General features: G+C 39.9%; 1 protein-coding gene across 1 annotated transcript; it reads right to left on the bottom strand.

Moving 5' to 3' along the window:
* Window positions 1-10,148: 10,148 nt before the first annotated feature.
* On the bottom strand, window positions 10,149-10,934 carry LOC142554644 (uncharacterized). The gene is made up of 2 exons (XM_075665310.1): window positions 10,460-10,934; window positions 10,149-10,345 (listed from the first exon to the last, which is right to left on the bottom strand). The coding sequence occupies exons 1-2, from the start codon at window positions 10,932-10,934 to the stop codon at window positions 10,149-10,151; spliced, it is 672 nt and encodes a 223-aa protein (XP_075521425.1).
* Between the last annotated feature and the right edge of the window lie 582 nt (window positions 10,935-11,516).

Genomic DNA, 11,516 nt, shown 5'->3' with positions numbered 1-11,516 from the left:
ACATGTTTTATACTGTGATTTGTTCTCACCAGAGTTTCCGGCTGTTGTTATGTCTGTATGTGTGCATAACAACAGGTGGGGCAGGATCTGGGTCACGACCGAGATGAGTTCGAGATAGCGTGGTGACTTCGGGCGCCGAAGATTACTAGTTGTTTCTTACTAGACTTGTACTACTTGTGGTTGTAGTTTGTATTAAACACTGGTTTGTATGAATGTATTAGAACAAGACATGTAATTATGTTTATTGAAATAAAATAAAGAACTATCTTGTGCTTGTTTATATACATCTGAATTAATGTTAAAAAGCAAAATTTTGACCCACATTTTTGAATAAAGATCCGATTAATCCCGAAAAGAATTGAGTTAGAGCCCGAGTCCCCACAACAGATGGTATCAGAGCAGTAGGTTCTGTAGACTGAGATAGAATAGAATGAGCGGGGTAGATCGAGTCTCCTTTCTTGCTTTTGATGTGCTAGCATGATTTATTGCTTTCCCTATTACATGTTGTATTGTTATCTGAATTGAGTTACAGCATGTACTTGTAAAGACTGAATCAGAACCGATTCGTGATCAGAGGTATATGATCAGAGGAGGACTGAGACAGATTGTATAGACTGTGTACTAATCTGTTTGATAATCAAATTATGCCGCCTAAAAGGATACCACAACCAGCTGCAGGGCAAGTGCCAGAACAGGGTAGTACGTCAGGTACTCAGATGGATGTTACAGCTACACCTATGGAAACCTTATTGAAGAGATTTCAATCATTCCATCCTCCGACTTTGAAGGGCACGGAAAATGCAGTGGATTGTGAGAGCTGAATAGACGATATAGAGATGTTGTTTGAATCTCTTGCCTATACAGATGAACGGAGAGTGAAGTTGATTGGGCATCAATTACACGAAGTGGCAAAAAGTTGGTGGCTTACAACGAAACGAGCCCTGGAGCATAGAGGTATCGATATTACTTAAAAAACATTTAAAGATTAATTTTATCAACGTTTCTTTCCAGTGTCATATCGAAAAGACAAAGGGGCAGAATTTGCAAACTTGAGACAGGGGCAGTGGAACATAGAAGAGTATGTTGCCAAGTTTTCTTCCTTGCTCCGATTTGCGCCACACGTGGCAGGAAATGATGAAGCGGTCGCCGATCAATTCATCAATGGTTTGAATCCGGACATTTTTACTTTGGTGAACACGGGACGACCCAACACCTTTTCTGATGCACTGAACCGAGCAAAGGGAGCAGAGGATGGCTTGATCAGGCAGCGAGGAGCTTCTTATAGTGCTCAGAGTCAGAGACCGCCACAGCCTGCCGCCCAGTTTCCAGCACCTCCTCCTCGATTTGATAGTGGAAGCAGTAGTAGTGGCAAAAAGGATTCTTTGAAAGTTAAGGGTAAGCAGTTTAAGAGATCAGGGAGCAGTTCGTCGAGCTCCAGTGGGTCAAGACAGAGAGGTCCCTGCCAGAGTACCGAGTATACAGATGTGTACTGTAGTCTTTGTGGAGGCAGGCATGCCACTGAGCAGTGTCAAGGAGTTATGGGCCGATGCAATATTTGTAAACAGCAGGGAAACTTTGTCAGAGTCTGTCCACAGAGCGGTGCACATCAAGCTCAGAGTATTGGGGCGTCTGGTTCAGTATCTCAGCCAGAGCGGCAAGCATCATCTGTTCATTCCTTCCAGCCGCCACCTGCACCGTCCCAGTCCCGAGCCAGAGGTAGCCAGACAGTGAGCCAACCTCCCAGACAGCATGCTCGAGTGTTCGCACTGACAGAGGAGCAGGCCCATGATGTGCTAGATTATGTGATTGCATGTAACTGTTTTCTTTGCGGTTATCCTGCATATGTGTTGATAGACACAGGCGCATCCCATACATTCATTTATGAACATTTTGCATTGACACATGCATTGCATGTCGAGTCATTGTCTACTATAGTGTCTATTTCGTCTCCGTTGGGAAGTGGTTTGATATCTGTGACTTCAGTTAGACATTGAATGCTATAGTTTGAAGGTCACGAGATTGAGCTAGATTGTGTTGTACTTGGTCTATCTGATTTTGATTGTATTTTTTGGGATTGACATGTTAACCAAGTACAGAGCTACTGTAGATTGTTTCCAGAAGATTGTCAGGTTCAGACCAGAGATGGCTGACGAATGGAAATTCTACGGTAAGGGTTCCAGATCTCGGATTCCCTTAGTATCTGCTTTGACTATGAGTAGATTGTTGCAGAAAGGAGCAGAGGGATTCCTTGTCTATTCTGTAGATCTACAGAAATCAAGCCCGGCATTGGCAGATTTGCCAGTAGTACGGGAGTTTGCAGATGTATTTCCTGACGAGATTCCAGGGTTACCCCCAGCCCGAGAGGTAGATTTCATCATAGATCTTGTTCCAGGTACCGTTCCTATTTCGAGAGCTCCGTATAGAATGGCACCTATTGAGTTGAAAGAATTGAAAGCACAGTTAGAAGATTTGCTAGCCAAGGGATATATCAGACCCAGTGTATCTCCTTGGGGCGCACCAATGCTATTTGTGCGAAAGAAAGATGGTTCGATGCGATTGTGTATCGATTACAGGCAACTGAACAAGGCAACGATAAAGAACAAGTATCCTTTGCCTCGCATTGATGAATTATTTGATCAGTTGTAGGGATCATCTGTTTATTATAAGATTGATTTGAGATCGGGATATCACCAGCTGAGAGTTAGAGATTTTGACATACCAAAGACATCATTCCGAACCAGGTATGGACATTATGAGTTTGTTGTCATGCCTTTTGGTTTAACGAATGCTCCAGCGGTGTTTATGGGATTGATGAACCGTATCTTTCAGAGGTATTTGGATGAGTTTGTGATTGTTTTTATTGATGATATCTTGGTTTATTCTAAGAATATGAATGAACATGCCAATCATTTAAGAATCGTGTTGCAAACATTGAGAAATGAAAGATTATTTGCTAAACTGTCAAAGTGTGAGTTTTGGCTGAGACAGGTTGTCTTCTTGGGTCATATCATATCTGGAGACGGTATTTCTGTAGATCCGAGTAAAGTTGAAGCTGTGATCAGTTGGCCGAGACCGACTTCTGTGCCAGAGATACGGAGTTTCATGGGTCTGGCAGGGTACTATCGACGATTCATTAAAGATTTCTCCAGCATTGCGAAGCCAATTACCCAGTTAACACAGAAGAATGCGCCATTTGTGTGGTCTGCGGATTGTGAATCCAGCTTTCTAGAGTTGAAGAAGAGGCTGACTAGTGCACCTGTCTTGATGATTCCTTCAGGTACTGGCGATTTCGTTGTATATTGTGATGCATCTCACAGAGGGCTGGGATGTATTCTTACGCAACGAGGTCATGTGATCGCATACGCCTCGAGACAGCTGAAGCCACACGAGATTCGATACCCATTCATGATCTTGAATTGGCGGCTATCGTATTTACATTGAAGATTTGGCGTCATTATCTTTATGGCGAGAAATTTGAGATCTACTCTGATCATAAGAGCCTGAAGTATCTGTTTTCTCAATCAGAATTGAATATGAGACAGCGCAGATGGCTTGATTTGTTGAAAGACTTTGATTGCGAGATCAAATACTATCCAGGAAAGTCAAATGCAGCAGCGGATGCCTTGAGTCGAAGGGTTTGTGCTCTATCCTTGTCGACGATAGGTGTTACGAATATGATTGAAGACTGTTGTTTGTCTGGATTAGCATTTGATATAGGTAGTAGACCATTGCTACTTGCTTCAATTCAAATTGAGCCAGATTTGATTATGAAAATCAAAGAAGCCCAAAGAACCGATTCGAATATTCAGAAATCGATTGATATTGTCAGATCAGGACATCAGTCTGAATATCGGGTACATGATTATGTTCTGTATGTGAATAACCGTCTGGTAGTGCCAGATGTTGCAGAGTTGAAGCAACAGATTTTGTCAGAAGCGGACTGTAGTCGGTTTAGCATTCATCCTGGTGGCAGGAAAATGTACAACGATTTGAAGACACAATTCTGGTGGAAACAGATGAAGTCAGATATTGCAGAATTCGTGTCTAAGTGCTTGAATTGCCAACAGGTAAAGGCCGAGAGAAAGAAGCCCGAAGGTTTACTTCAGAGTTTATGTATTCCTGAGTGGAAATGGGATCACATTTCCATGGATTTCGTGACGAAATTACCTCGATCATCCCAGGACTGTGATGCGATTTTGGTCATTATTGACAGATTGACCAAATCAGCGTGTTTTATTCCATACACAATGACAAATCGACATGATCAGATGGCTGAGATTTGTATCAGAGAGGTAGTCAGATTGCATGGTGTACCAAAGTCTATCGTATCAGATCGTGATCCACGATTCACTTCACACTTTTGGCACAGTTTGCAGCAAGCTTTTTTAGGTACGACATTGCACCTGAGTACTGCCTATCATCCCCAGACAGATGGACAGTCAGAGCGGACTATCTGACTTTAGAGGACATGTTGAGAGCTGTAGTGCTAGACTTTTGCACTAGTTGGCAAGATTCACTACCGTTGCGTGAATTCTCGTACAACAACAGCTATCAAACGAGCATAGAGATGGCACCGTTTGAAGCATTATATGGCAAGAAGTGCAGATCTCCTCTATACTGGGATGATATATCTGAGGTACCAGAACTTGGATCTGATATGATTCGCGAAATACCTGAGAAAGTAAAGATAATTCAGAAGAGGATGAAGACGGCACAGGATAGGCAAGCCAAGTATGCCAATATCAGACGTAGACCGCTAGTATTTGAAAAAGGAGACAGAGTGTTTTTGAAGATTTCTCCTTTCAGAGGCATTGTCAGATTTGGCAAGCGTGGAAAGTTGTCTCCTAGATACATCGGTCCTTACGAGATTCTTGAGAAGATTGGCGATCGAGCATATCGACTGGCTCTTCCTCCTTCTTTATCTGGAATACATGACGTATTTCATGTATCGATGCTGCGTAGATATATGCCTGATGCTTCTCATGTCATTCATCCGGACGAAGATGAGCTTTATTAGACTTTGAGTTATACTGAGCAACCGATACAGATTCTTGATCGGAAAGAAAAACAACTCAGAACGAAGACTATTCCGCTAGTGAAAGTCCAGTGGAGTCGTCATGGCACCGAGGAAGCGACTTGGGAGACAGAAGCAGATATGAGACAGAGATATCCCGAGTTGTTTACATGATGTGAGTATTTATTCAGCTTTTGATTATATTGTTTTTCATTTATGATATGATTGATGGCCTGCGATTTCGAGGACGAAATCATTTCTTAAAGGGGGAGAAATGTAAGGCCTGAGATTTATTAGTCTTCATTGATGCGATATTCAAAGATATGAGAATGCATGACATGTAATGAGAAGCAATAAATGAGATGGGGGAAGGAGAGACATGAAAAATTAGAATTTTGAATGAAGGGTAGACCGCACCCGCGGTCCAAGAAAGAGTGCACCCGCGGTTGATGGACAGAGAGTTGGAAATTATTTACAGAAATGACACCGCACCCGCGGTTCAAACGTAACCGCACCCGCGTTGATGTAACCGCACCAGCGGTCTTATATGTAGCGCACCTGCGGTCGTCGATTTTGGAAAATGAATAGACTGTTGAAGCTTGAGCGCACCTGCGGTCTAGATGGAGCCCACCCGCGGAGCTGCATGCGAGAAAGCCATCTTTGTTTCTTATGATGACACATGGCATATATATATAGAATTGTGCTGAGTCTTCATTTTTAACACTTCCATCAGCAGAGAAACGAAGGAGAAAAGGATTCCAAGCTTTATTCCATCTTTACTATTTGATTGTGTAAGATTTACTTATCCAAAAGTTAATCCAAGTTTAAATTCTTGTTCCTCACTTCAAAGGCTACAAGAGGATGTAAGTTTCATTCATTTCCTGCATGATTGGAGATATTGATGTTGGGGAAATTTGGATATGCTTGTAGATATATGTTCTTATGATTATAAGCAACGGTTATTCGCAACCGGATCGAAGAAATGGTACCGTATGTAATTGTTATGAATTCCAGCATATGTATGATTTAACATGTTCAGATTTCAGAGTTAATGTGTATTATGAAGATAATGGTGAATTGTTGATATTGATTATATTGTGTTGATTTATGAGTTGATCGGTATATCGAGAATCCGCCGTTATGCCGTCGAATTGTATTCAGATTAAAGATTGAGTCCTATATGCATTGATAGAATGCACTTTGATCATGCCATTTCAGATTCTATTGGCAACTTTGATAGCAAGACTTCAACTACGACAGATTGTTCGACGAAAGGTATAATTCATGTTTTGTTTGGGGAAGACACAACTCAAATGAGATTCAATTTGAGTTTCCCAACCAAATCACATACTAGAATTGTTGTCTATCTTTTGATATGATTTTGATTTGTTTATGGACTTATATTCTAATCCCTTGATATGATGATGCCTTGTTTATAGATTTATATTCAAGCATTTGAGATAGGAGAGTCATTGACAGACTTGTCAAACTAGACGTTCGGTGGTATCGACGTTTCGGATCAGATTCACTCCGATTGTATACATTCGATACAGACAGGGCCGAAGTCTAGGAATAAGACGTACAGTTACCCCGATTGGGAGGGTAGGTAACAGACAGTGACGTCTTATTCACACCGGGATCCATAGAGTAGAGTCGAGTCGAGTCAAGACATGATTTGATTTGAATTGCATGCTCATATAGATTGGTTTCATAGATTATGGAACCCATTGTTATTGCTTTCATGCATGAATTATGATTATGTATTAGCATGCATACATGTTTTATACTGTGATTTGTTCTCACCGGAGTTTCCGGCTGTTGTTATGTCTGTATGTGTGCATAACAACAGGTGGGGCAGGATCTGGGTCACGACAGAGATGAGTTCGAGATAGCGTGGTGACTTCGGGCGCCGAAGATTACTAGTTGTTTCTTACTAGACTTGTACTACTTGTGGTTGTAGTTTGTATTAAACACTGGTTTGTATGAATGTATTAGAACAAGAAATGTAATTATGTTTATTGAAATAAAATAAAGAACTATCTTGTGCTTGTTTATATACATCTGAATTAATGTTAAAAAGCAAAATTTTGACCCACATTTTTGAATAAAGATCCTATTAATCCCGAAATGAATTGAGTTAGAGCCCGGGTCCCCACAGAATCATTAAAAGCCGTACGCTTATCCTAAACATTTACTGTTTCATAATAGGAATTGGCTTGGGATAGCCCCCACAGTGATATAAAAAATCAGTTCGATTAGGTTGTCCCATTGAACCTAGTTCTTGGGATCTTCATTCAGCGTAGGTTGTGTTTTCCTTCACACCAATTTATTCTATAGGCTTGAGCCCTATTCCCCTAAACATTTTCGCAACTAACTTACTGTTTAATCCCTTGTTTAGCGGATCCGCTATATTATCCTTTGACTTTACATAGTCAACAGAGATAACTCCAGTTGAGAGTAGTTGTCTAATGATAGTGTCTACGACGTATACGCCTAGAATTACCATTATATATTTTATTTTGTGCCATTCCAATCGTATATTGGCTATCACAATGTATGCATATAGTCGGCACTGGTTTTTCCCATCCGGGAACATCTTCTAAGAAGTGACGCAACCATTCAGTCTCTTCGGCACACTTGTCAAGAGCTATAAACTCAGATTACATCGTGGATCTGGCTATTACAGTTTGTTTAGAAGATTTCCACGCAATTGCTGCACCTCCTAAAATGGATACAAATCCACTTGTATATTTTGAGTCTTTCATATCAGATATCCAATTTGCATCGCTGTATCCTTCAATAACAGCATGATATATGGTATAGTGCAGCCCATGATAACGAGTATACCTTAAGTATCTTAGAAATCTGATAATTGCTTTCCAGTGTTCAACTCCTGGATTACTCGTGAATCTAATCAATTTTCTCACTGCATAAGCTATGTCTGGTCTTGTACAACTCATTAACTACATAGAACTTCCAATGACTCTGGAGTATTTTAATTGAGACGTACTCTAACATCGATTCTTTGATATATGTTGACTGGTATCTATCGAGGGGTTCTAGCCAATGCAGAGTCATCTTTATTGAATTTCTCAAGTATTTTGTCAACATAATATGACTGACTTAGAACTAGCCTTTCTGATGTTCTATGAATTTTAATTCCAAGGATTACATCGGCTAAGCCCAAATCTTATGTCAAATCTTGAGTTCAATAACTTTTTGGTGGATTTGATCATCTTATCATTACTACCAATGATAAGTATGTCATCTACGTAAAGAAATAAAATGACATATCCATTTTCAGTGGTTTTTATGTATACACATTTGTCACATTCACTGAATTTAAATCCACTTTCTATCAAGTCTTTATTAATTTTTTCGTGCCATTGCTTTGGTGATTGTTTTAAGCCATATAGAGACTTCACTGATTTACAAACCTTGTTTTCTTGCCCAGTCACAGAAAATCATTCAGGTTGTTCCATGTAAATTTCTTCTTCTAAAACTCTATTTAGAAAAGCTGTCTTTACGTCCATTTGGTGTACTATAAGATTTCGCAAGGCGGCAATAGCGAGTATCACACAAAAGGAGGTTATTCTCGATATAGGAGAATATGTGTCAAAGTAATCAAGCCCTTCACGTTGATGGTAACCTTTGTCTGGCTTTATACTTATCTATGGTTCCATTTGATTTCATTTTTCTTTTTAAAACCCATTTACAGCCTAGTGGTTTGCTTCCTAGACGAAGATTTACTAATTCCCATGTATGTTTTGTAAAATGGATTTCATTTCGGAATTGATAGCCTCTTTCCATAAAGCTCCCTCAGAATGAACTCATTGCTTTCTTGAAGATTTGAGGTTCACTTTCCATCATGAAAGTGATGAAATCCAGACCAAAGAATTTCTCAGTCCTAGCTCTCTTGCTACGTCTAGGTTCAATATCTTGATCAAGCTCTTGTTGTTTATTAATTGTCTCATATAATCTTTTGGATGAACTTGGTTCTTCATTAGATTTGCATGGAAACATGTGTTCAAAGAACAAAGCATTTCTTGATTGCATTATCGTATTCTTGTGAATATCAGGTATTTGAGATTCATGTACAAGAAAACGATACGCGCTACTGTTTTGAGCATATCCAATGAAAATACAATCAACAGTTTTTGATCATATCTTTACTTTCTTTGGAGTATGTACTGCTACCTTGGCAAGACACCCCCACACTCGCAAGTATTGATAAGAAGGACTTCTACCTTTTCATAACTTGTATGGATTTTTATCTTGCTTATTTCGGGGCACCTTATTTAAAAGGTAATTTGCTGTTAGAACATATTCCCCCCACAAGTTCTCTGGTAAAACACCCCCACTAGTTCTGTGGTAAAACAGAACTTAATAACAACGCATTCATCATTTCTTTCAAGGTGCGATTCTTTGCCTCTGCAATGCCATTTTGCTGAGGAGAATGAGGTGCAGTTCTTTCATGTTCGATACTGTGTTGAGCACAAAAATCAGCAAATGGTGATTCATATTCACCTCCACGATCACTTCCTAGCACCTTGGTTTTCAACTTCACTCTTATATTGGACAAATTTGCCAATAGCTTCATCCTTACTTTTAAGAAGATACACATAACAATATTTTGTGCTATCGTCAACAAAAGTAATGAAGTATTTATTTCCACCACGAGTTTTTACACCTTTAAAATCACATATATCACTGTGAATTAGACCAATCGGTTCACTATTTCTTTCAATTGTTCGAAAAGATGATCTTGTTAGTTTTGCCTCAACACAAGTTTCACATTTGTGTTGTTTATCAATTTGAAATGCATGAATGCTTTTCATGTTAATTAGTCTATGAATTGTATCATAATTAACGTGTCCAAGTTACAATGCCACAAACAAGAAGACTCAAGCAAGTAAGCAAAATTATTAACTTTATTCATCACGAGCTTAATAGCCTTTACATTGAGTTTTAATAACCCATTACAAACATTACATTTTCCAACAAACATTCCACTTTTCGACAAAACAACCTTGTCTGACTCAAATACAATGCAAAAACCATGCTTGTTAAGAAGCGACCCGGACACCAAGTTCTTGCGAATGTCAGGTACATACAACACATTGTTCAGAGTCAGTTATTTTCCAGATGTCATCTTTAGAACAACTTTCCCTTGACCCTTTATTTTAGAAGTAGCGGAATTACCCATGAATATTTTTTCCCTGTTCTTAGATTCCTCATGAGTAGCAAACATCTCCTTGTCCGAGCAAACATGGCGAGTGGCACCAGTGTCGATCCACCACTCCCTTGGGTTAGAACCCACCAGAATAACTTCTGATATTACAGCACAGAGATTCATGTTCGAAACCTCCTGAGAAATGTTCTTTACCACATTTGTCTCTCGGTTTCTCTTCAGCTTCTTACGTTAAGGGCCCTTTTGACCCATACCATCATAGTTGTAGCATTTTCCAGAGAAATTTTTATCCGAAATGCCTCCTTTGGGTCCCATGTTCAACCTTTTGTTGGAGATAGAAAAGGTTATCTTTTTCGAGCTTTGACCATGCTTGACAACATTTTCTTTAGCAGCAACAGGAGAAAACAATCGTCTTTTTGAACGCTTGTTGCTTTCCTCGATGTAAAGTCGAACAATGAGCTCTTCAACATTCAACTCCTTGCGCTTGTGCTTCAAATAATTTTTGAAATCTTTCAAAGCTGGTGGTAGCTTCTCAACAATAGTATCCACTTGAAATGATTCGCTCAAAGTAATCTCCTCACCGTGAATCTCGTGAAGAATCACTTGGAGTTCTTGAACTTGGCTGATAACCGGCTTTGAATCCACCATTTTAAAGTCCAGAAAGCGGCCAACAAGAAACTTCTTGGCCCCGGCATTCTCGATTTTGTACTTGCTGTCAAGGGATTCCATAGCTCTTTAGCCATTTTCTTTTTGCAAAACACGTTGTAGAGCGAATCGGCCAATCTGTTTAGTACATAGTTTCGGCATAGAAATCAGAATGATTCTATGCCTCCACCGCACTAACAGATTCAACATCTCCCTCACCCTCTTTGAGTTTAGGAGCATCCTCAGACAGGAATCTGGCCAGGTTCAGCATCGTCAAGTAGAACAACATCTTCTGCTGCCACCTTTTGAAGTCCACACCAGTGAACTTTTCAGGTTTTTCACCGTGACTGGCTGGGACCGCAACCGCAGCAGCACATGGGGTAAATTGAGGCGTCACAGTGGCACTGAGAGACAACAAAACCAGTTTCCCTCAACACGTTTGTTTCAGTAGCCATATCTGAAACAAACCACGTAATGAGTAATCTGTTTTAAGCTTGTTAGAAAAAATGCTAACAACAGCAGCATAGAACCGGACTTGTAAAGATAAAGCAGTAACCGAAACAAGTGTGATGTTTAAAGTATGACTATTGTGTAAAAGAAAGCAAAACCAAACCGAGGCCTGTAGCGTGTACAATTTCCTTAAAACATATTCGCCTCCTCCAATAT

Source organism: Primulina tabacum, chromosome 8 (genome assembly GCF_025594145.1).
Source record: "Primulina tabacum isolate GXHZ01 chromosome 8, ASM2559414v2, whole genome shotgun sequence".
In the NCBI taxonomy this organism is placed as follows: domain Eukaryota; kingdom Viridiplantae; phylum Streptophyta; class Magnoliopsida; order Lamiales; family Gesneriaceae; genus Primulina; species Primulina tabacum.
The sequence above is the reverse complement of the archived record's forward strand: the minus strand, read 5'-3'. Positions and strand labels throughout refer to the sequence as shown.